The sequence below is a fragment of the Eumetopias jubatus genome, unplaced genomic scaffold (assembly GCF_037043125.1).
Source record: "Eumetopias jubatus isolate StellerSeaLion01/CBP00866 unplaced genomic scaffold, mEumJub1_p1.0 scaffold_14, whole genome shotgun sequence".
Classification (NCBI taxonomy): domain Eukaryota; kingdom Metazoa; phylum Chordata; class Mammalia; order Carnivora; family Otariidae; genus Eumetopias; species Eumetopias jubatus.
Window position 1 is genome coordinate 93,655,480 of NW_028274820.1, and position 26,046 is coordinate 93,681,525.

The following is a 26,046-nucleotide window of genomic DNA, read 5'->3' on the forward strand; positions in this document are numbered from 1 at the left end:
TTTTTCAAAGATTTGTTTATTTATTTATTTATTTATTTATTTATTTGAGAGAGAGAGAGAGAGAGCACATGCGCACTCTGGGGTAGAAGCAGAGGGAGAGGGACAAGCAGACTTCCCATGGAGCGCAGAGCCAGAAGTGGGGGCTCGATCCCACAACCCCGAGATCACGACCTGAACAGAAACCAAGTCGGACGCTCAACTGAATGAGCCACCCAGGAGATGTATTTTTTTCACAAATCATACACATCTATATTTTAAATTGTCACAATACTTCTTTAAACAGTATCTCCTCTAGTATACATTACTAGGGGAAAAAGTTGACAAAGAACCTAAGATTAATTTACTGGAAATGATTGCCCACTGAGGGACAAATAATAATTAGGATAATACATCTATGGACTTGGGGCACCTGGCTGGTTCAGTCCATAGAGCATGTGACACCTGATCTCAGGGCTGCGAGTTTGAGCCCCACGTCGGCTGCAGAGATTACTTAAAAATAAAATCTTTAAAAGAAATATGTGTATGGACTGACAGTAAAAGTCAATGAGAAAAGAGATTCCATTTATCAAAATGTTTTAAAGATTTTATTTATTTATTAGAGAGAGAGAGAGAGCATGAGTCGGGAGGGTGGACAGAGGGAGAGGGAGAGGCAGACTCCCCTACTGAGCAGGGAGCCCAATGCAGGGCACGATCGCAGGACCCTGGGATCATGACCTGAGCTGAAGGCAGACCCTTAACCAACTGAGCCACCCAGGTGTCCCTATTTATCAAATGTGGAACAAGCTCTTAGTTGTATGTTTCAAACAACTCTACAGAAAAAGAGATAGAAATCCCTGCACTTTAAGACATTGATGACCTAGGTCCACATTGTCTTAAGAGAACACGCTCTATGATGATGGAATTGTTCTATAATCTGAGCTTTCCAAATAAGGCTACCAAGTACTTGAAACGTAGCTAGTAAGACTTTGGATCTAAATTCTCGATTTTACTTTATTTTAATTTATTTAAATTTGAATAGCCACCTGGGCCTAGTGGCTACCATCCAGATGGCAGAGATCTAGGTCTTCGGTGTTCAAAATGTAGTGGGAGAACCAGTAGTTCACCATCGCCTGGGAGCTTGTCAGAAATTCGGAGTTTCAGGCCCCACCCCAGTTATACTGAATCAAAATCTGCCTTTCAACAACATCCCTAAATGACTTAATGACATTAAGGTCCAAGAAGCACTGATTTAGATCTTCGAGAAACCCTGATAGCAATGTTGTTTTCATTAGACAAAAGTAATTTGTCAGTTATCAGCGTCCACATAACAAACTCATTCCTCTTTTTAACTTACATATGCTACCTACAATTATAGCCAAAGTCCTCAGATTTATGGTTTTAATAGTTATTAATATGATGGGATATTAATATTTTCTAGTTTGTACGACAATCATCAAATTGTCAGGTGGTTAGGTAATGGCCGATTTTCACTATATAAATAGCATGGCTACAATTACCATTGTACAAATAACCTTCCATCTTCTATAATATTTTCCTGGGATTTATTCCCTTGGGACTATTGCCTCAAAGGACACAGTAATTTTCTTGGCAACTTGTTTCATTTTGATCTACTGCTCTCCAGGAAACACACCAGCAATCTGTGAGTGTGTCTATTTCCCTACAAGCACACTAACAAGAAGTTTTCTCACTTCTGCTACTTCAGTAGGTATGAAATAGACTTATGCTTTTAATTTGCACTTTCTTTATTAACAAGACTGAAGTATTCCCAAATGTTGGCTTGATGCTTTTATTTCCTTACTTAGTCCTTACTTTCCTTACTTCCTATTTGTTTGTATTTGTTAACTGTTTATCTATAGTAGAGAATGGTTACTGACCTACAGATTTATAACTGTTCTTTATACTTTTAAAAATCAATCATTACCAGCCTTGTTTATTTCAAATAGTTTTGCATTTCCCCCCTTTTTACCAAGAACTTTAATTAAGGTTGCCACTGCTAAATTTTTATATGATCAGACCCTTCCAATTTGCCTTTCATAATTTTAGTACTTGAGAAATTAACTCCTCCACCATAGTGAGATAACTATAATATACCATTTTGTTTCACTTGTAAAAGAGGTATCTTCAACTATAATTCTTTAAAACATCTGGAGCTTATTATGACAAATAAGGTCAGAAAGGGACAGAAATGCTTTACATCAACTCTTCTAAATAATAATCCTATTCTTTTTTTAAGACAGTGAGGGAGGAGGAAAGGGACAGAGGGAGGGGGAGAGGGAGAGGGAGAATCTTAAGCAGGTTCCGTACCCAGTGCAGAGCCCCATTAGGGGCTCGATCTCACAACACTAAGATCATGACCTGAACCGAAATCAAGAATCAGACACTTAGGTGTCTGGGTGGCTCAGTCGTTAAGCGTCTGCCTTCGGCTCAGGTCATGATCCAAGGGTCCTGGGATCGAGCCCCACATCGGGCTCCCCGCTCAGCGGGAAACCTGCTTCTCCCTCTGCCACTCTCCCAACCTGGGTCCCCTCTCTCGCTGTGCCTCCCTCTGTCAAATAAAAAAATAAAATCTTCAAAAAAAAAAAAAGGAATCAGACACTTAACCAACTGAGCCATCCAGGCACCCTCAATAATAATCCTATTAAATAGGATTCCTTTCTTATTATTCTGTAATTCTGGACTATTGTGTGTTAATCTTGTAACTAACTTAGAACTGTTGTAATCTCTATTGGGATTTTATCAATCTACTGTTCTGCTTTAAATCTAATACAACTTAAATCTCCTTTGCGCCAGATTTTAAATATTAATGGAATAATTTATCACATCATTGGCTTACTCCTTTTCCAAAAACTCTTTAGTGTGCTTACCTATTATTTTCTCTATAGAAATTTTATTATGGTTTTGTCAATTTCCATAAAAACATCATATTGAGAATCTAATTTGTGTTAACTCCATAAATTAGACCAGATATTATGTCATCTTAACTACATTAATCTTCTGATTCTGAAACAGAAACTGTCTCTCCATTTATTCAAGTTCTATTTTTCTTAGGGAGAATTAAAATCTTTCTTTTAATAGTTTTCTTCCATTTCCCAAATATTAAACATTTATCTGTTGCCACTATGTTTTAGTTGTCACTAATGAGCAGAAATGCAAACAACTTTGCAAAATTATCTTACCGAAGCTGATAATTTTTTAATATAAATATCTAGATAAAAGTTATTCTCTAAGAATTAATCTTTACAAGTCACTTATTCGGGGCGCCTGGGTGGCTCAGTCATTAAGCATCTGCCTTCGGCTCAGGTCAGGATCCCAGGATCCTGGGATCGAGCCCCACATCGGGCTCCCTGTTTGGCGGGAAGCCTGCTTCTCCCTCTGCCACTCCCCCTGCTTGTGTTCCCTCTCTCACTGTCTGTCTCTCCGTCAAATAAATAAATAAAAATCTTTAAATAAACAAACAAACAAATAAATAAATAGAAGTCACTTATTCTGGGGCGCCTGGCTGGCTCAGTCAGTAGAGCACGTGAATCTTGATCTCAGGGTCATAAGTTTGAGCCCCATGTTGAGTGTAGAGATTACTAAAAAAAAAAAAAAAAAAAGTCACTATTCAAATGCTGCTGTCTATGTGTAAGGCATTTCTGAAACCTTCTGGAATTGCCTTCAGATCTAGCTGTGAAACCTCCGTAAAAACAAACAAACAAACAAACAAACACAGAATCAATGACTGTGTGTGCTACCATCTGAGCCCTTAAAACCCAACCAGCCCTCCCATGCACTTTGCTTCATAGAGAAGTCGAGGGCAGCTGATCAGGCTCTGGGAACAGCCTCTACCCTAGCCATTTCCCCAGGCGGGCGTCTGTGTCTCTGGCACTCTTTGATAAAGCTGATTTCAGCTCTCTCAGCTTGCTTCGGGGTTCTGTGGTTTCAGATATGGCTGCTCCCAGCAATCCCCACTACCCAAGGCCCTCAGCAGCTGGGCTAAGACTCCACCTGATCACTCCTCCCACCCCCCAAGGGAAGGGGGAATCTGGAGAAAATCTACAGTCGTTGGGTGGGGGGGGGCTGTCCTCAGCCTCCAGCCCAGGCAGAAAACCCCTCCATCCCCAGATGAATGGGAGACTCTATAAGGCCCCTCACTCCACCGGCCAGTGCCATTAATGATCCCCCCACTGAACTCTACCTCTGAAACTAATAATATACTATATGTTAATTAATTGAATTTAAATTAAAACAAATGATCCCCTTGCTATGGAGCTGAAAATGACCTTCTGTCTCAGAGATACCTGACAACTGTTACTGGAAAGGAATTTAGTAATCTTTGCTTTCTCTTCAGCCTTCAATGCAGACATCCCGCCCCCGGTGCCATGACTATGGCCCCTCTCTTATGGCGAAATTAGGATCATAGAAGAGGACCCAGCCACTCTCCAGGTCACAGCTAGATGCAGCAATGGTCCTACCTGTCCTGGCTGAGGAGGAGTAGGGCACTTCCAAGGTCTCTGAAGTCAACATTTCCTTTAAATAACTAGAGGCCACCAGGCAGCCTAATGGTTCTGTCTGGAACCCTGAGTCTCTAGGCTTTTCCATGCTCACCCAAGACACTCATGCCTGGCACTGCACTGGCTGGGTCCTTGCGGCAGCCTGTCTGAAGGCTCAGTTTCACTTGTCATTTCTCACATTCACCCTCAGGCAAACTGCTCATTCCTCTAGATCCGGGACACTCACCCTGCACCCAGCTTCAGTCTGCAACATCTACGTCTAGCCTTGGTCTCTGACTGGCAGCCTCCTCCCTGGGAGGCCCTATTCCATTTTCCCACATTCCCTAGACTGCTCCCCACTTCTCAGAGGATTTTGCTTTACCCTAATTTCAGCATACTGGTCAGCCACAAGGGTGGGGCAGTTTGTGCTCACCTCTTTGGGAGTAAGCCCCGGAGGACAAAAACCCAGGTTTATTACATGTTTACTAAGTGACAGGAACTCTGCATCTGTTATTTAATAAGTAACATGGTATGCCTATGAGGAAGCAGTTTATTTTTTACTTTGGTAAACTGAGGCTGATAAAATGAGATATCAAAAAAATAAAATGGAGAAATCCAAGGTAACTCAAATAAGAGGAAGATCTGATAAATGAACCCCAATCTCAAAGAAAACAAAACCAAAAGAAAACAAAAAACGAAACCTAATCTGGAAAAACAAAAGCAGATCAAAATTTTTCCAAACCAAAAGGCTGGGGCAGGGAGAAGAAAAAAAAAGCCCTTCTGGATTAAAGAACTGTTCCCCAGCACTCAACGGAAAATGGAGAGCAGAGTACAAGGAGAGCAAATCTACGTGACTCTGGTCAAGGTGGGGGCAGGCACACAGCAAATGACAGAAACTACTTCTTAGGACTGGCATTGGGCAGACAAGTTCAGCAGAACCAGTCACTGTTAGCACTTGACGGAAGTCATATTTTAGGTTTAAGGTGGCAGAAGCTTCCTTCCCACATTCTGCTGATCACTCTGCCCCAGCTCCAGGTCCCTAATATCCACCAGGAGGCTTCAGCCTGGAAACAGCGGGAAAAGTCTGCCATGGCTTCTTCGGGTTTCCTAAATCAGTTTCTCAAAGTGAGGTTCCCCAGACTAGCATCCCTGGGAGGATGTCAGAAATGCAAATTCTCAGTCCCCTCCCAGACCTACTGGTTGGGTCTCAAGGTCTAGGCATGCGTCAGAATCGTCTAGAAGGTTTGCTAGAACACAGACTGCTGGGCTCCACCCCCAGAGTTTCTGATCAGTAGGTCTGAGGTGGGGACTGAGGATTTGCATTTCTAACAAGGGCCCAGGTGATGCTGTTGTCGGCCGGGACCAGGACTCCACTTGGGAGGATGGAGACTCAAGCTGTCTTCTCCAACGAAGGACAATGGGACCGGCAGAAGGCGGGCGCACAGCCACAGGGACTCCCCACCTACCAGCCCAGAGAAGAGCTCTCCTACAAACCATTATGAACCGCCCAGGGGAAAGCAAGTGTTTGCAGAATTCTGCCTGCACTTGGAGCAGATAAACTTCAAACAGTGTGAGCTAGGAAAGGAGACGATAATTTTTTTTAAAAAAAAAGAGCAAAGATGGCCTTGAAAGAACATAATTGTCTCAGTTTTGGGAATCTCTGGCCAAAGCCTAAAAACAAATGACCTTTTCACTTTTCTCTTCCAGCCACAGAACAAAATGTTATTTTAACCCTGGCAATAAATCCTCCCCCGCACCTCAGATGAGGTCTGGGCAATAGAGTGGCTCTCATCCCTGGCTACACACAATAATCAACTGCGGAGTGTTTAGAAATACCTAAGCCTAACCCTCGGAGACTGATTTAATTTGACAGGGGGTGGCAGGTGATTCTACCGTGCAGCTGGAGCTGAGAATTGCTAGTTGGGCTCGTCAGATCAGAGTCTAAGCTAGGTTCCTGAACTAGATGGGTCACCTCGGAGCTCTTGTGCTTCCCAAGCTGGTAAACGCAGAGCCAGCTCCGGGCTCCACAACCAGACCCACGGGGAAAAGATAACAACCTGAGTGAGAGTTTTGTTTTTTTGACAGTAATTTGTCTCAAAATACCCCTCCCCTTCTCTACTCACCCCTTCTGCTCCCCAACACCTTGTGGGCAGGGATTGATAAAAAACAGAGTTGATTTGTACAGAAAACAGGAAATAGCTCACTACACTATAAACCAGGTGAAAAAGGAACCAGGACATGTGAAAGATAAAATCTAGAGAACGCTGGTCTAAAGAGGAAAATGTCACTGATCAAAAAACAACCGTAATGAAGTATTATTTCAAAGCCATGAGACTCCCATTCCCTATGTTTGTATTGCTGATGTTCAAGGTTAAACTGCCAGGCTACTAGAGGTAGGGGTGGCTCGGCGAATCTGGGAGCTGTGATAGGATGGGAAAAATCAGAGTGGGCCAATAGAGAGCACGAGAGCAGGACAAGGAACCATCTGCGGAAAGAGGAGCTGAAGAAAGGAGCTGGTTCGAACCACAACTGTACTACCTGGAACCTACAAGGTGCAAAGAAGAGCAGGCCAGCCAACTGAGGCCACAGGGCAAGCTCCAGGCGCACCTGCTACAGGCCGTGGCCCTGGGGACGGAATGCGCCCAGTTGACTGCAAGACTCTGGGCAGCAGAGGGCAATAGGAGAGGAACAGTCCTGTGGAGGATGGGAGGGGTGGGGGCTCCAAGGACCTGTGTGTAGTCTATTGTACCAAGAGTGGGGCACCCAGAAATCGTCTCTTTGTTACTGCAGACAATGCCTCCCGTCTCCAGCGCTCCCAGTTAGTGTTGCCCGTTAGAATCACCTAGGGACTTCTAAAAAAATCTCGGTGCCCAAGCCATACGCCAGATCCATTAAAACAGAATCTGTAGGGGGAGGAGCCGGGCTTCAGGATTCTTTTAAAGACTCCTCAAGTGATTCCAATGGGGAGCAAAGTTTGGGAACGGTCACCCCAAGTCCACATCAGGACTGAGAAAAAGCATAAGAAGTGAAGAGTAAAGCATTCAGGGGTGGTGGTGGTTTTGCCAGAATCTTGACAATTAGAAAAAGGGAGCCCCCAAGATCCTCCTTCCCTTCTGCCCCTGCCATACTCCCCAACATCAATCCCTCTGGAAGTGAAGAGGAAGATTCATATAAACTAGAGAGAAAGATTAATAAACTGTTTAATGGTGGTTTGAAGATTACTTTAGTGGGAAAGAAAGGGGCAGAAGCCTCTAGAACAGCCTGTTTGCCATCGAAAGCATATGCTCGATAAATATTTGTTGATGGAGTGGCAAGAATGCCCCATGTTTCCTGTATGTCTTGTGGTTCTATCATAGAAAAGTAACAGGTCACCCTAACCTTGGAGAAAGCAATACTTTTTTTCAACTTCTGTTCACTCTGCACTAAAGAATCCATCCCATTTCTCTTTTATGCACTCAAAGTTTGAAGCCACATAAAACCCTGCTTTTGCAATCTGCCAGGAAGCACACCCTTGCAAAAGAATGTGTAGGGCGAGGGTGAAAATGCAGATCCCCAGGCCCAATCCACTCCCCCCAAACCGGAATCTCTGATATGGGACATAGAAATCTGCATCGTAGTAAGCTCTCCCCAAGTGATTCAGATATATATCAAAGTTTGAGAAGTAGTGCTCCAAAGCTGGCTACCTACTATACCCCAGGGGCTACCCAAAACTGATACCTCAGAGCACAGGAAAAAAATTGTTACAGCTCTTTATATACATATTTTTACTTAAAAAAGTAAAAAATTATTGCCTGGGCTATAAGAGTCGGAGAAGTAGAGAGGATCAACTAGTTAAATCAGAAGGTGCACAAGATAACCTTTAGAACTAATAGAAATTTTCTTTTTTCTTTTTCTAATAGAAATTTTCTATATCTTGGTCATGGTGATGGTTACATGGGTGTATATCCATTTATCAAGACTTTTCAACCTGAATAGCTTAAATGGGTACATTTTACTGTATGTAAATCAGAGAAAGTTGATTTTAGAGTTTTTTAAAAGATAAAAAAAATGAGTCAACATTTAACATCCAAATTAAGAGTTATATGTTAGTTACGTGATTTTTAAATAAATATACACATAATAGGAATATATGCTTAAAATGTTCTCTGAGAGGGGTGAAGAATGAAAATGTTTGGAAACTACCCCCTTAGGTGACCTGATGCTCTGAGTTGGTCTGAAACGGATGAAAGTCTTTCTCAGTGTGGAGGAACGAAAAGGATGTCGAAACAGGGCTCCACTCTCTCCTCAAAACCTTTGTCCAGCTCCTCTGTTCCGACTTGTTTAAACTGACTCCTCACTGGGCCTGAAATCCTAGGTACTCCTGGATTCTTTTACTCCTTTTCCACCCCCATCCTGGGGCCTTGCCAATTCCAGAGTAGCCTGTAGGTAAAGATCAAAGATACCTGTTTGGAAGTAAATATGGTCAGGAGCAGTAAGCAAATTAGAACCCTTTTACAGAAAGAAAACAACCCTGTATTTGTTTTCTCTGTTCACTTCTGCCATCTCTCTATTATGTGAAAAGTAGAAAATATTTTGTTGCTTCAGATGCTTTTTTGTCCCTTACTCAACATTTTATCAAGATTCACAAGATCACTTACGACGTTATTATATCTCTTAGCTTAATTTCTGCAGAAAGCGGCACGAATTGAAAGTCAGACTCGGCCACGTGAAAATAAACATGAAGCAAATCTAAAAAGAGAATAAAAATTCCCAAATGATTCTTTCGGGGCACACGCCCCTCTGGGCCCTGATGTCGCAGAAAACCCAACAGCTAGATTCCACGGACAGAGCACTCAGTAACTGAAAGAACTTCCAGGAAGACTCCTCTTTGGCAAATACACCACACGGATGACATGTAACATGCGAAAGTAAAAAGCAAACCTTTAAAACATTAAGCTAAGTAAAGGAAGCCACACAACGGGACAAATACTGCATGATTCCACGTGTAAGAAACCTCCAGAATAAGGCAAATCTATGGAGACGACAAGTAAATTAGAGGTTGCAGTGGGGGGAAGGCAGAGGGGAGAACAGGATGACTGCTGATTGGTGTAGGGTTTCTGTTTGGGCTGAGGAGAATGTTCTGGAACCAGAGAGTGGTAATGATTGCACAACATCATGAATGTACTTATTGCCATTGAACTGTACACTTTTTTTTTTCCAGTTTGGAGGTCATTCCTCTTTTTTGTTTGTTTTTAATTCTAATTCCAGCATAGTTAATACACAGGGTTATATTAGTTTCAGGTGTCTGTTCTAGTGATGCAACAATTCTATCCATTACTCAGTGCTCATCAAGATAAGTGTGAACTTTGCACTTGCAAATGGTAAAAAAATAAAATAAAATAAAGATCATCCCAAGCAAAAATAAATAGAGCAGTGACGACAAAAAAAGGCAAAAATGGAAATAAGAGGCAACTGCTAAGAGTTAGATGCCAAGTAAGACAAACTTAAAAATATGAGCATTAGGTCTTAAAATGGCTAGAGATCCAGAAATATATAAAGAATTAAAACCACAGTGAGGTATGATTTTGCATTGCTTGTGTTGGCACAAATTTTAAAGGGCTGATGATGTCCCCTCCGGGTGGGCTTGCAGCTGTTTGCTGCAGCCTCCTTTGCCCAGCAAAGCAATAAAGCTATTGTACCTCTTCCCACCCATCCTCACCTGCACCCCTGCCCCCCAAAAAAGGCCGATGTTGTCAAATGGCGAGGATATGAAGCAAGTGAATGCTCGTATTCTTCCGATGGGAGTAAAACCTGGTATACACGCTTGGAAAACAATTTGGTATTAAAAACCTAAAGATAAATCTACTAGTAGATACCTAGTCTTGCACGTGTACACAAGGAGAGATATACCATAATATTCAATACATTATGGTTTCTAATACCAAAAAATTAAAAACACTCTAAATTTTTATAAGAAAAATTAATATATAAATTGTACACATTCATACAAAAGAAAGCTATACATTTGAAAGAACTAAAGCAGTCCCTCTCCTAAAAAGTGTGGGACTCAGGGCAAGATAAAATGGAAGTCCATGCACCAAGCACCTAAACATTTAAAAGTACAAAATCAAGCTATGAAATGGTTCAATAAAATATGTTCTGTCTTTCCATCTTGGGACGCCTGGGTGGCTCAGTCAGTTAAGTGTCTGCCTTTGGCTCAGGTCATGATCCTGGGGTCCTGGGATCGAGCCCTGCATCGGACTTCTTGCTCAGTGGGGAGCCTGCTTCTCCCTCCGCCTGCTGCTCCCCCTGCTTGTGCTCTCTCCATCAAATAAATAAAATAAAATCTTAAGAAAAAAACATGTGTTCTGTCTTCCTATCTTGACAAACATACTTGCAAAATGACCAGGAAATCCACGTGTGAATTCTTCTCAGACTCCTCCGAGTTCTCTGATAAAACACGTGAGAATGAAGCAAGTCGGCCCTGGCTTCCAACTCTGACCCACCCCTTCTCCCTTCCCACCCCAGGCTGTGTCCCACACTGCTACAGCCATCATCACAGGCAATGATCTTGCCAGCCACATGCAGGAAGACCTGGGGAAGAAGCCCATCCAGGCCTGCAAGTGGGCCTGAGAATTCCAGGGTCCCTGGAACCCAGAACACGGTCTAGAACGAAAGTGGGCATTGCAGGTGCTAGATGGGCATGATTCCTTGGCCCCATGGACTCCTCAAAGAATGAGTAGGGATATTAACCAAAAGACGGCCAGAGGGGCTCCTGGGTGGCTCAGTCGGTGAAGCGTCTGCCTTCAGCTCAAGTCATGATCCCAGGGTCCTGGGACTGAGTCCCGCATCATCATCGTCATCATCATCATCATCATCATCATCAGGATCCCTGCTCAGTGGGGAGCCTGCTTCTCCCATTCCCTCTGCCTGCCACTCACCCTGCTTGTGCTCTCTGGCTCTCCATCAAATAAATAAAATCTTAATAATAAATAAATAAATAAATAAATAAATAAATAAATAAATAAAAAATGCGGCCAGAACTAGGACTGTAAAGCAGAGGGCCCAGGGCAGAAGTCCAACTTGTCCAGGTCTCAAGATGGTACAGAAACACAAACAAGTGAGTGTCAGAATCATCATGCTGTGCACACAAAAGCAAATAAATCAAGTATTTGCACACCTAGTATCGATATCATTTATAGGTGTGAGAACAGGCAAAACGATACTAAATATTGCTTAGAAATACATGCATATAGTAAAAAAAATAATAAACGTATGGGAAAAACAAAAACCAAATGCAGAGTAGCATCAGTAGGATTGTAAATTGGTACACCACTATGGAAAACGGTAGAGATTCCTCAAAAAATTAAAAATAGAACTACCGTATAATCAGCAATCCCACTTCTAGATATATATCCAAAAGAAATGACATCATTTTCTCAAAGAGGTATCTGCACTCCCATGTTCAATGCAGCATTATTCACAACAGCCAAGACATGGAAACAACCTAAACGTCCACCAATAAATGAATGGATAAAGAAAATGTGGGATACAGACACAGACGTAGATAATAAAGATAATAAAGTGTTCATCCTTAGTTCTTTTTTTTTTAAGATTTTATTTATTTAGGGGCTCCTGGGTGGCTCAGTCGGTTAAGTGTCTGCCTTCAGCTCAGGTCGTGATCCCAGGATCCTGGGATCGAGCCCCCCATCAGGCTCCTTGCTCAGCAGGGAGCCTGCTTCTCCCTCTGCCCACTCCCCCTGCTTGTGTTCCCTCTCTCTGACAAATAAATAAATAAAATATTAAAGAAAAAAGGAATATGTATAATTCAGCCATAAAAAGAAAGAAATCCTGCCATTTGCAACAACATGGATAAAGCTAAAAGACATACTAAGTGACATAAGCCAGATAGACAAATATTGTATGATCTCTCTTGTATGTGGAATCTAAAAAGTCAAGTTCACAGAAAGTAGAATGGTGGCTGCCAGGGACTAGAGTGGGAGGTGGGAGTAATACAGGATATTGGTCAAAGGATGCAAATTTTCAGTTATAAGATGAATAAATTCTGGAGATCTAAGGGACATCATGGTGGCTATAGATGATAATAATGTATACTTGAAATTTGCTAAGAAAGTTGATCATAAGTGTTTCCACCATCAAAAAAAAAAAGGAGCAAATAGATGAGGAGATAGGTTAATTAGCTTGACTGAGGAAATTATTTCACAGTGTATACATATATCAAAATATCACAGGGGTGCCAGGCTGGCTCAGTCCTGGAGCATGAGGCTCTTGATCTCAAGATCTGGAGTTTGAGCCCCACTTTGGGGGTACAGATTACTTAAAAAAAAGAAAAACAAAATATCACATTGTATACCTTAAGTATATACAATGTTTCTTAGTCAATGACATCTTATTAAAGCTTAAGAGAAAAAAAGAACAGTATTTATCTCTATCACCTTTAAGATGGGGGAGATGATCAAGAAAGGGAATTCAGGGGCGCCTGGGTGGCTTAGTCGGTTAGGCGTTCGACCCTTGATATCAGCGTGGTGAGTTCAAGCCCCATGGTGGGCTCCACGCTGGGCATGGAGCCTACTTTAAAAAAAGAGAGAGAATTTGGGGGGAGGGTTAAATGAGTAATATTGTATTTCTGAAGCTGATTCATGAGTACACAGATAACTCATTGGATGCTTTATATATTTTTATAAGACTTAAATATCACATAATAAAAACTTTAAAGAGAAAATTCTTTTAAAATGAAAACAATAAGATATCATTTTATGCCCTTGGAATTGGCATAAATTAAAAAAAGTCTGGTAATACCAAGTGCCAGCCAGCCATAAGACGGGGAAACTGGGACTCTCAAACATGAAAATACTTCTCAGAATCTGGAAAAGTTGAAGCTGTGCAACCATTCAGCCCAGCAATTCCATTTCCTAATGATCTATCTACTCTGGAGAAGCATCAACAGACATGCATATTCTTGGCAGCATGGTTTACTATAGCAAAAACCTGGAAATATCCCAAATGACCATTCCTGGAGCAACGGGTACTGAACTGTGCCATAAAACACAGGATGAAATACTATATAGCTGTTAAGATGAATAAATTAGGTCCTTATGTATCAACAGGAATAGATCCCCAAAACATAACATTGAATAAAAATTCTCAAATATATAAAACAAAACTACATTTTGTACATGGATCCAAACATGTATGTGAGGAAATTACAGAATCATGGAAGGGCAGAACACACACCACAATCCTGATAGAGGTTGCTCCTGGGGAGAGAAGGGAACGAGACTAGGAAATAGAAAATAATTTTCAGCCTGTTAGGGTTTTTATTTTATTTTAAAAGATAAGCAAAAATGAAAGGCATAAATATTTCTTTATTCTGGGAGGTGAGTTGTAAGCTTATTTATCTTGTATTTTCTTTTATATAACTTTTGTTATATTACATATTCAGAATACATATAAATACTCTGATGCTTTTTAAATTATTCCCTGTGGGGCACCTGGGTGGCTCAGTCAGTTAAGTGTCTGCCTTTGGCTCAGCTCATGGTCTCAGGGTCCTGGGATCGAGCCCCACATCTGGCTCCCACCTCAGCAGGGAGACTTCTTCTCCGTCTCCCTCTGCCATTCCCCCCACTTGTGCTCGCTGGCTCTATCTCTTTGTCAAATAAATAAAGTATTTTTTTGAAGATTTTATTTATTTATTTGAGAGAGAGAGAGAATCAGAGAGAAAGCACATGAGATGGGGGGAGGGTCAGAGGGAGAAGCAGACTCCCCACCGAGCAGGGAGCCCGATGAGGGACTCGATCCAGGGACTCCAGGATCATGACCTGAGCCGAAGGCAGTCACTCAACCAACTGAGCCACCCAGGCGCCCTAAATAAAATATTTTTTTAGAAAAAAGAATATTATTCTTTGCAATTTGGACTTTCCCCCCCAATTTATTAAATAGTCAATTAAACCTCTCCCCCATCTACCCACCCCACCTAAAGTTACAATTAACCAAACAGGAAAGGCATACAAACAGGAAAGAGCCCCTAGGAAACACCCACATTGGCAAAAACCGCAACTAGTTGAAAACACTAGACAGCCAGCTTCACACAGTTAAACAGTCATGCTTGCAAACACACACACACACACACACACACACACACACACACACACACACACACAGCAAAAGACAAAAAAACCCCACTCAACTTGAATTAATGAAAGGTCCTACCTTCACACAGCTACTTCACCACACAGGCAGCTAGTTAAGAAATCGTGCAGATGGATCTGGGTTCAACAACTCTGCCAGCTATCTGCTCTGTGGTGGGTACAGTTCTAAACAGCTCTGGGTCTGAGCTGCTTTATATTAAGATGGGATTTATAATATCTACCTCAGGAGCCACGGTAAAGATTATCTTGGATACCATCTCTAAAGTTCTTACCATAGTGCTTGATACATAGTTATTTGTTCACTAAATGGTAGTCATTGTTTGCATCAGAACTGGGATTAGAACTCCATGTGTGGGCATACGTTTCGGCAAAGCAAACTGAAACATCCAAACTGATGTACCAAAACAAGCCAATACCCAACACTGAAGCAAGCACTGTTGACAAACGTATAGCTAAAAGCAATGTAAGAGGGGCACCTGGGTGGCTCAGGTCATGATCCCAGGATCCTGGAATCAAGCTCCACCCCCCCACCCCCCCAATCCCCCCCACCCCCCCCCCACTGCATTGGGCTCCCTGCTGAGCAGGGAGCCTGCTTCTCCCTGCCACTCCCCTTGCTTGTGCTCTCTCTCTCTGTCAAATGAGTAAATAAAACCTTTAAAAAAATTTTTTTTAATGAAAGCAACGTAAGAAAGACCAGAACTGCAGGATAGAGAGAAGTCCTATTTATGAATATAAAGGAATTTTTATATAAAGCAATATAAAGGAAATTTTGTAAGTCCAGCAAAATGCAAATTGTCCTCAGGCAATTGATATGAGTATCAATCAATTGGTCAACAGATTCCATTAACCTGTAATCCACAAAGAAAGTCCTTAGACTCCTGCATGTCAAGTTTTAGAAGATTTTATACATTTCTAAGAAGTAGGGAATATTTTTAAAACATACTTGAGGAAAAAACATATTTTCTAGGTTTTGAGTCAAAAAAAAATTCTCCCAAGGGCCCTATTTGAGGACACAATACACTTTAATGGATTAAAAATTTGTAATTCTCCAATTCAAAAGTGATGAAAAAGGAAAGAAAAAATACAAGACCAATAAATGTAAGAAGTAAGAATTTATCACTTCACTAAAAGAAAAAAAAAGACTTTAATGAATTCCCCAGAGGATTCATCCAAATTTGAATAGACCAAATTATCCCTGTATTATTTCTCCCCTTTTTAAAATACATAAAAGTGCTGGTTAATAACCCAATTTAGGAGTTTAAAATGGTTCTCATGTTTCAAACCACACACACAAAAATACCATAATAATATTCATAAAACAAAAAAAATCGTTTCTAAAAAAACAAAAACTAAAACTAAAGTGTCTAAACATATTGCATATAAGAAATTGAAAGTTTCTAAATATATTGGATATGTAACATATTTAAACAATTATGGATTATGTCTCTGCAGGTTTCTTCCTGAAAATGCAAGTCCTATTATGAGACAATCAAGGAAATTTGAATGCCAACCGTATATTAGGATTATATTAAAATTCTAATTGTAAAAAATTGTGATTGTTGTACTGCGTCCTTACCCTTTAGAGATACTAAAGAATTTATGGAACACATAATCTCTGGGACTTGGTTTAAGATAACACGTTAGGAGTTGGGGACAGGGGATGGGGAGAGGGAAATAAATGAAACAAGACTGGCCATATTTTGAAAACTGTTAAATTGAAATGATGGGTACATAGCAGTTCATCATTCTCTTTTCTCTACTTTAGTATATTTTGAAAATATCTAGAGTAAAAAATTAAAATATAACAGATACATGTATTTAAAACTAAAAGCCAACACCAGTTGAAGAATTTTTAATAACAACAGAAAAGCACCAAAAAAAAAAAAAGATAAATCCTTCCAACTCTCTTGTTAGTCAATATAGTACTAAAATATTCCTTCCCTTTTTCTCCTCCACCCCCTGCCCTCCTTTCCTCCTCCCAGATTTCCTGGGTTGCTGCGACTTAGAGGATTCCCTCTATACTCATTCGTAATTTACCAAAACTTAGACTTTCAAATTGGTGCCTCACAACATATTCAATAAATATTTTTTTAAATAATGGAGCACATTCAGCACTTTTTAAAAATTCTACCATTTTGTCCTTTAAAAAATGTCTTAAATATTATCTCCTCTACTTCATCCATTTAAAACACCGGTCTTTTGTACGCTTTACTACACATATACTGGGGGTGAGTAATCCAAAGCTTTTTGCTAACAAGCACAAGATCAAAAGATTGATGGCCACCATTTTGGACACCAACTTAAAGTTTTTAAGGAGGGGCCAAGTGTGAAAAGTAGTATATCAAGAAAAATAATTGAGCAAAAGTGCACAGGGACAGAAAAGACGGGGAGAAAGACTATGGTCAGAGAGAATCATTCCCTAATTGAACAAGCACTCAATCAGAAGTGCGATGGGATGGGGGAACCCAGCAGGAAGTGGGTAGGAGCCCTCAAGAAAAAGGCTTGGTGATGAAAGTATTGTGAAGGGTGAAGAAGGGCTTGGGCCAGTGCCAGAGACCCTGACCTAGAGGAAAGAAGATGAGTGTGATTGACGGGCAGCATATTCAGGTATAGATGTTGCTCCGACAGTGGAAGAGGAAGAACCCAGATGTAGCAGGAAGGCGGAGGCAGCCGATAGACACATGGAAGCCATCTTTGTAGATGTGACAGCTGAACCCAAGGGAGTAAGCTCTCTTCGGGAGAGACTGGGAAGACAGGTCAAAAGGCTTAACCCAAACCTCGGGGCACACTATATTTAGGAGGCAGAAAATGAACAAGTGGAAACCCAGAAGCGGCTGCCTGAGACATACGGCGCACTCTTTCAAAGTGGTCCCAAGAGCGGGCAGTCACCCGCTCGGGCCACCGCGGAGACCTTGGGGCAGGAGCGCTGGGAGTGGACACTACTTCATCGGCAACCCTGAAGAGGATCATTCTGGTCAGGGGTGCGGACTAGCTTCAGAGATCAGAAAAGTGATAAGGAGGGGCACGGGGGCGGCTAGGAGTGGAGGGCCAAGCGCAGGGCCAGCTCGCTGCGGTACAGATAATCCAGGTGCGGAGGGCGCAACGCGCCTTGGGACGACGGTAGCAGAGCGAGAAGGACTCAAGATTCCACACAGTGGAGGCATTTTCCTTCGTTCCCAAAGCTGCCTCTAAGTGCTCTAGACCCAGGCTGACCCAAAAGTGCTGCATTCCTCTGGGGGTGGGGAGTTAAGCACGGTCTTCCCCGGGGCGATATGGAGTTAGCCAAATTCGAGGACGGGTCTGGAGGCGCTGGACGGAAATAACAGCCAAGAGCAGAAGCGCGGGCGGAGCAGGGGAAGCAGAGAGGCGCGAGACTGGAGGGACGAGGTCCCCACGAGGGCGCCCCCCTCGCGGGACAGCAGTCCTGACACCGCTCGTAGACCGGGGCCCTGGGAAGCCGCCACCCCTCCCCTCGCCGTGCACTCACCGCTCCGACTGCGAATAGTTGCACCGACCCAGCAGGTTGAGCTTGCAGAGGTGCAGGTCTTCGCAGGGTCTCTGGCAGAACTTGCGACGGCAGACCCGGGCTCGGGTGGTGGCCACCACGGACCGGGTGACCCCTTCCTTGTCGCCGGTCTCCAACACCACGAAGCGGTCGGGCCCAGCCTCCTCCAGCACCTCGCGGAGCTGCCCCTCGGAGAGCCTTATCTCTTTGAGCAGCGCGTCCAGGGCCATGCGGCCCCCGTGGGCGCACAGGATTTTGGTGATGAAGCAGCACACCTCCGGGTCCGCCATGGCGCGCTGCGCTCGCCGGCCGCGGCGCGGGACTCTGCTCCGGGGAGAATCGAAACTTATAGAGGAGTCCGGGGGCGGGCGCGGGCGGTGCTCCGCCAGGCGCGCCCCGGGCCAGCGAGCGCGCGCTCCTCGCCGCCGTTAGCTGAACCCAGCGGTTTCGCTTTCCCGCTCGGCCCTGGGTCGAGAGGCCAGAACTCACCAGCCCGATCCCGGTGTCAGACTGCAAGCCAACCGCGACGGCAGCCGAATGGAAAGAAAGCGAACGGCGCGCGCAGTTCTGCGGGCCACCGCCGCAACCACCCGACCCCTCGCTTGCTTCTGCGCTCCGCGAGGGTGACGTTCCCCAGCTGGGCACCGCGAGGCTTCTTCCGAAAGAAGAGAAACTAAAACTGATCTGGGGCTCTGGTGGAGCTTTTATAAGCCAGCCCAAGCAGCGAATGACGCGAGTCTTGGGAGCCCCCTTGAGGAGGTTTCTGTTCTCCACCCCACCCATTCCGGGAAAGCACCGACCCTAGCGAGCGCTCGCGCGGAGCTGGGCGCCCTACCTCTGCTGTAAGCGAATCTTCTCAACGACTCCAAGGCTTAGATACTATTATCCTCAGTCTGTACTTGAGGAAATAACTTGAGCAAACAGAGCCATCAAGGTGGAACCTGGATGCTACCCAAGATTCCCCATATCTGGCCCCCACGCCCCAGATCGTGGTCCGCCCGGCCAGGACCGATGTGCACTTTCTCCCCCAGCACCATGCCCTCTTAAAGAACAGCGATGATTGCGCTCGCTCTCTCTCTCTCTCTCTCTCTCTCTCTTTTTTTTCCTTTTTAAGAGCTTTTAGAAGAAACGCTTCTTGACACTTTCTTGCCTGCCTTCGATCGGTAACAGGGGTGCCGCAGGTACCACTTAATTCCCAATAGCAAATGGTCACAGGCATGCTTACACGTATGCCAAGATCTCAGGTAGGTTCCTCTCTTTAGATATTTGGACAAGGCCTTATCCCTTGTGGAGACCCTCTTGGACTCCCAGGGTCGGTATAAAGATTATTTTAAAGTGAAAACATTTGAGCTACACAAGTTGCATAAAGAAATTTTATCTGAAATTCTCTTAATCTCAAAGCAGAGCCTCCTGAAGATTCAGCTACTATTAACCCCCTTCAAAGGGAGCTTCCTGCTAATTCAGCTGCCCAGTAGAGACACACTGCCCACTCCATTAACATCAGAAAGCCCAGTAGAACCTTCTATACTGTCCCATTGAAACCCTAAAATAAACTCTTCTGTTAAATTGAGATATATAAACTTTGGTTATTCCAGGCCTTTTCCATTACTGGGAGCTCCCCCCACCTCCCAAAGTGAAAATAAATCTTGTCTTTTCTCCTGTTAATCTGTCTTTTGTCAGTTAATTTGCAGATCCCCAACCGCTGTATCCAGGTTGGAAGGGGAAAAAGGTTTTCCTCCCAACACTCTCCCAAGTAAAAGAAGGGTCATTGATCAGACAGGGTTTTTTTTTGTAATGATACAATTCAGTTGTCAACTTAGAAATTCTTCAAAATGGGAGTGCCTGGCTGGCTCAGTTGGAAGAGCATGCGGCTCTTTTTTTTTTTTTTTTAAGATTTTACTTATTTATTTGAGAAAGAGAGAGCACGCAAGAGGGGAGGAAGGTCAGAGGGAAAGGGAGAAGCGGACTCCTCGCTGAACAGGGAGCCTGATGCGGGGCTCCATCCGGTCCTGGGATCACGACCTGAGCTGAAGGCAGACACAACCAACTGAGCCACCCGGGTGCCCCAAGCATGCAACTGTTGATCTCAGGTGGTGAGTTTGATCCCAACGATGGGTGTAAAGATTACATAAATAAATAAAATTTTTTAAGAAAGAAATTACTGAAAATGATCAACAGAAATTCTGTTTGGTATTTCATGGTAGATGAACTGTGTCTGTCAAGAATAGAAAACTTTGGCATGAAAGCCAGCCAAATGTGGGGCCCACACAGGATCATCTGACTTTTTGTTCCCTCTAGCCATAACTTCCATAATTGCCTTTAATCCACTTGGCCTTATTTGTGTTCTAATAGGTTCCCAGGACTGGGCTTTCATTATCAAATAAAGTCAACATAGCATTTTCCATGTAGCCCTTACATTAGTTAGTCGCTCTGAACATGCAGAAGTTTAAAAAAATAGTTCCTGCCCCCAAAAACATGTCAAAGACATGAAAAAAAAAGTTAAACATGAGGGAATCAGTGGTTAAATGCTGCAGTGGGTATATAGGAGAATGGAGAAGGAAGAGTTTGGAAGAGTGGAGAAGGAAGGATTGGCTAGAAAGGTTGGGAAGAGAGGTCTAAAATTCTCAATTTGAATCCATGAAAAACAATATGAGGGATTGTGGGAAGGGAAAAGGCAGACATTTGGAGAAATTTTAAAATGTGTGCTGTCACAATTTGGTTTCCAAGAAGCAAGATACTGATAAGGAATTAAGAGTACAGATGATCCCTGGGATGTAACACCAGAGAAAGTCAAGGAAAAAAGCAGAAATGGTTCCAGGGAGCTGTCAGACAAGGAAGGATACAGACCTGACAAAGTCGGCCAGCCCACCCGGGAGCAGGAGTCTAGCACTGGGCAGAGAAGCCTAAGCCCTTGTACCACTGTCCTGCTCAGTCAAAGCCTGGGGCCACTGGAGAAGAGTGTGACTTGAGCAGATCCTGAAGGAGTTAAAACTGGAGGCTCTCAGCTAAACACATCTTCTTGCAGTTGGGCAGCAAGCCCTGACTTGACGGAGGCATCTGAGGGACACACATGTCTACTCTAGTCCGCCCTGAGCACCGCATGGATCTATTTCTCCATCCATATTCAGGGAACAGCTCCTTCAGGGCTCTCAGGGCCCACTCTCCCTGAAAGGAAACTTTCATCCCTCAGCTCCCACCTTAGCTTCCCTGGGTGAGTACCCCGAGTCCCAGAGCCTAAGGGATCCGAGCACCTTCTCAGGCCAAGGTTATAGTTCTTGCCTTTTTTCACAGTCACATTTGGGCAAAAGAGTGCCAACTGACACCCAGAAAACTCACCAGAGTCCATACATAGTCCTCCCTGTTCCCACTGTCTAATAGCTGCCCTAGCTCTTCCCACTTATGGGGTCAATGACCTCTGATAAAGCAGGGATTCTTTGTCTTACCTGCTAGTCTCTGACCATTAGGAGGTCAAAGTGCTTGGTAGCAACCATAACTTGTAGTCCATTGGGAACTTTGCTGTGCCCCAGGTAAGAACATGCCCGTTTTGGGGACCAAGACCTCTAACTCTGCAGAGCCCAGAGTTGTAGGGACAAAGAAGCCCACTGGGTCATTGGAATGATGCTAACTAGGGCCACTCATGGATTCCACTTATTGTTTCCCAACCCATGGATTCTTTCTGTCAGGGACACAGCATAGTAAGTTGATTGAAGGCATACACCATGATGTCCTGGGAGAAACATCATCATTGCAGTGTATTGCCTCCAAGCTGGAGCTTCAACTACATCTTTAATTGGTCATTCCAATACTTTATCTATCCAGCAGCTTCTGGATTGGTGAGGTATGTAATATGACCAGTGGGCCCACTTCCCGACCTCCTGTGCCATGAAGAGTGTCTTCTGGTCAGATGCGACACATGTGAGATTCCATGTGTGTAGATCAGGTGGTATTTAAGCCCCCAGAGAATGGTGCTCCTGAGTCCCTGCAGCCAGGAAAGGCAACTGCATACCTGGAATGAATGTCTATCGCTGTGAGAGCTGGCCCTTCCAGGAGAAAGGGGACCCAATGTAGTCAGCCGGTCACCCAGCATCCTCTTGGTCTCCTTAAGGAATACAGCTTTGCATTGGTCTTTATGGTTGGCAGATTAGACATTCAGTGGTAGCAGCGGCTATATTTTGGTAAATGACCATCCATTCTGTTAGGTTTTTGTATCACCTCCATCTCTGCTACCATAGTTTCTTTGTTCAGGTACCCATATGCAGCAGTGAGGGTAGAGGGGGCCTCTAACAAAGGTTGCCTAGGTTAATTGGCCAAGTTATTTTGCCTAGTTGGCACATCTTTTATAATATATACTTACTTGTGGGCCTTAACATGTGATACAAAAAACTTCCCATTGGTGTCCACTCCTATATGTTCATCCACTCCTATATTTTCTTGTCTCTGATTTTCCAATGTCTTTCATTCTGATGCTTCACCCACCAGCCAGGTCACTGCTCATGAGCACACATATGTTCTAACTTTGGGCCATTCTTCCACCACACAAAGTGGATGCCTAGGTGCACATCTCAAAGCTCCTCTTACTGGGGAGATTTTCCTTCACCACTGTTTTTCAAGAACTCCTCCAAGTGAGACTATACCACAGCCACCATTTTCAGCTTATACTGCATCCTGAGATGATTCATTCATACCCCAGCTTGGGCTTTTTCCTTCCTCATTTAGCTCATAACGACCACAGGTGTAAGCTAGGGGTGGGGTGCCAGGACAAGCACAGTGAGTGACATGAACATGTGGGCTATGAGGGCTATGGACTCATGCAGCTTGCCTGTGCCCTCTGGTCCTGCTTGTGCTCAGTCCCAGAGATACTGGTTTTACCTTATGATGGCTTTAATGCTAGGCCTGCCTGACTTTGTGACTCTACGTGTCCAATAGGACCTAGCTAGTGATGATGGATTCTGAACCCATGGTCATTTGTTATCTCTTCCAGGGCCCAGTACCAAGCTAGGAGCTGCTTTTCTGAAGGAGTGTAATTCTTCATCACAGTTGGTATGAGCTTGTTCCATAACCCAAGCTGTCTACATTGCGATTCTTCTCCTGGGACCTGCCTTAAATGCCACACTTATTCCATACTGACCCCTCCAACACTATAGGCTCTGCTAGATGATTCAGTCCAAATAGAAAGGCTGTTTGTACCACAGCTTGGGCCTACTGTGGAGTTTCTTTCTGCTCTGGGTCCACTCCAAGCCAACAGCTTTCCATGGAACCCAGCGTTTGGGCAGCAGGAGTGTTCTTAGGTGTGGAATGTGTTTCCTCAAGAATCCAAAGATTGCTAACAGGCTTTGGGCTTCCTTCCTTCCAGTAAGGGATAGGAGATGCAGCAACTTGTCTTTTACTTAGAAGGAAATGTCCAAGCATGCTGCTGACCATCAGGCTTCTAGAATCTTTGGTGAAGTGGCAGGTCACCAAATCTTTGTAGGATCATCCTGCCCGAGCAGCATGGTATCATCCATGTACTGGGTCGACGTGATGTTACGTAGGGAGTCCAAATGCTCTAGTTCTCTTCCAACTATATCACAACAGCAGACTGAAGAGTGGACATAGCCCTGTGGCAAACTGTAAATGCTTGTTATCTATTCTGTGGTAATATGAACTATTTCTTTAAAAAAAGATTTTATTTATTTATTTGAGTGAGAGAGAGAGAGAGCACATGCAAGTGGGGGTGGGGGCAGAAGGAGAGAGAGAATCCTCAAGCAGACTCCATGCAGAGTGCAGAGCCCCACACAGGGCTCAATCTCAGAACCCTGAGATCACAACCTGGGCCAAAACCAGGAGTTGGAAGCTTAACTGACCGAGCCAGCCAGGTGTCCTGGGAATATGAGCTACTTCTGATCTTCTTTCCTCAATGGGATGGGAAGAATGCATTTGCCAAATCAATGGCCACAAACCATGTACCGGAGGCTGCAGAGCTCTGCTCCAGTTAAGACACCACATCTGGCACAGCTGGTATTGACCGGGATTACTTCCTCTCAGTAGGCTTCGGTCGTTCTCTAAGGTCCATCCAGTAGCTGCAGGGTCAACGATGGCCAGTTAAACAGAGATATGATAGCAACATTTCTTCATCTTTTCAATATTTAAGAGTGGCACTAATCTTTGCCACCCCCCACTCCTGGAATGCAATGCTCTTTTGTGGATCCTTTATTGGCCTGGGGTTGGGGGGTGGGCAAGCTGTGGTGTCAGCTCTTCCACTTGGCCTTCCCTACTGTGATAACTCTTACGCTACAGGACAAGGAAGTAATGTGAGGGTTAGTCCAACTTCCAGGAATGTCAATACCAACTACACATTTAGGGATGAGGGAAATGACAACAAGTGAGTCTGTGGACCCAGAGGACTCACCAGGAGTTGGTTCTTTTCAGGAATCCATTTGCTCCCATTCTTTTTATTTTTTTTTAAGATTTTATTTATTTATTTGAGATAGAGCGAGAGTGAGAGAGAGAGAGCACAAGCAGGGGGAGCAGCAGGCAGAGGGAGAAGCAGGCTCCCCATTGAGCTGGGAGCCCGACGTGAGGCTCGATCTCAGGATTCCAGGATCATGACCTGAGCTGAAGGCAGACACCCAACCAACTGAGCCACTCAGGCGCCCCTGCTCCCATTCTAACAGGGGGGCCTTCAGGTCTCAGGGTATCAGTTGACCTCTGACCTTCTGCACAAAGTCATCCAAATGTCTGGTATGGCCAGAGTGACTCTATCCTTGGCCTGCCATCTTAACTATGCCAGCTCAATGGCCACTCCAGCACCACTTGTTCCTGGCCCCCTAAAGAATGATGTACATTTCTGTGATCACATCCTGCAGGGAGAGCACTGAGAGATCTGTCATGGTCTCCAACTCACTAATAGAGATACAAACACTGATAACATAATTTCCCCCTCCTGAAGCACAGAAGATGCCAGGAGGATAATTGCTACTCGTAATTAATCATGTTAATGTATACACTTTGATCTTACTGCTATGCTCTCCCTCACATCTCCTGCCTTTATAAAAGCTGTGAATTAAATCTCAACTTTGCAGAGAATAGCTGCTCAGCCTCAGATCATCAGCAGCCCGACCCCCCTGTCCATAAGTTAGCCTGAATAAAACTCTGTGTGAACCATATGGAGTTGCCTGCTTCGTGTTTTGGTCTCAAAGCGCCTTCCCAGTTTGGAGGATACTTTACTATGGTTCCTCCACTCTCTCACATTCCCTTTCCCCAGTGCTCTGTCATCCACATAAATGTTGAGATCTCTTTGGGGAAGGATTGGAGCAACAATTACAAACTTATTCTTGCCATAGTGTTTAGGTCCTTCTCCCTGGGGACCTGGCCACGTCTTTGGTCGCTGGCTTCTATGTCTGAATACTGGTTCAGGTACGGAAACTGGGCAAGGAATTGTGAACTTTTATTGGGGTGACTGTCTTCCTCGCTGCCCTGCTTATTAATCCTTGTACTTTTTGGATTATACATGGGAAGCAGTATTTCACTGGCTACCCATCTACTTTCCTCCCAGGGAAATTCTATTCTGTTCAAACTCTGAAGCTCTCCACCGGTCGGGGTCGCTGGCGGCCACTCTGAATTTACAAACCCTTGGCTTCTGCCATTAAGGGCCCTCATGTGAGGTATACTACATCAGGGTCCTATCATCCCCGTTACTATCAGCGAGCCAAGTCCTAAGACAGCCCCTCCTTCCATCAGTTATGTCCCATGGGGAAAGCACCGCTGAGCTTCTTAGTGACGTTAGCGTCCCTCTCACCAGTGCATTCCTGAAAGCCCTGATAAATGGGATTCCTCTGCGCTGTTCTCTGGGCCCAATCCTCTAGTGGATCTTCTGCTGGACTAACATAACGGATCTATTCTGGCATGTCTAGTTTCCTGAAATTTTTTTAAAGATTTTATT

The 26,046-nt window shown here is 44.0% G+C and overlaps 1 protein-coding gene across 2 annotated transcripts in view; it reads right to left on the bottom strand.

Moving 5' to 3' along the window:
- Positions 1–18,800, bottom strand: part of ZC3HAV1 (zinc finger CCCH-type containing, antiviral 1) — a 56,641-nt gene extending 37,841 nt beyond the window's left edge. The window contains exons 1-2 of one of the 2 annotated variants that reach the window (XM_028106394.2): positions 18,615–18,800; positions 18,108–18,449 (exon numbers count right to left, since the gene is read on the bottom strand). In XM_028106394.2, the coding sequence (XP_027962195.1) occupies positions 18,108–18,415 (308 nt within the window). In that variant the 5' untranslated portion in view covers positions 18,416–18,449; positions 18,615–18,800. Of the gene's footprint in view, positions 1–18,107 lie in introns of both variants that reach the window. The other variant, XM_088018461.1, reaches the window with a different exon arrangement.
- Positions 18,801–26,046: the final 7,246 nt, after the last annotated feature.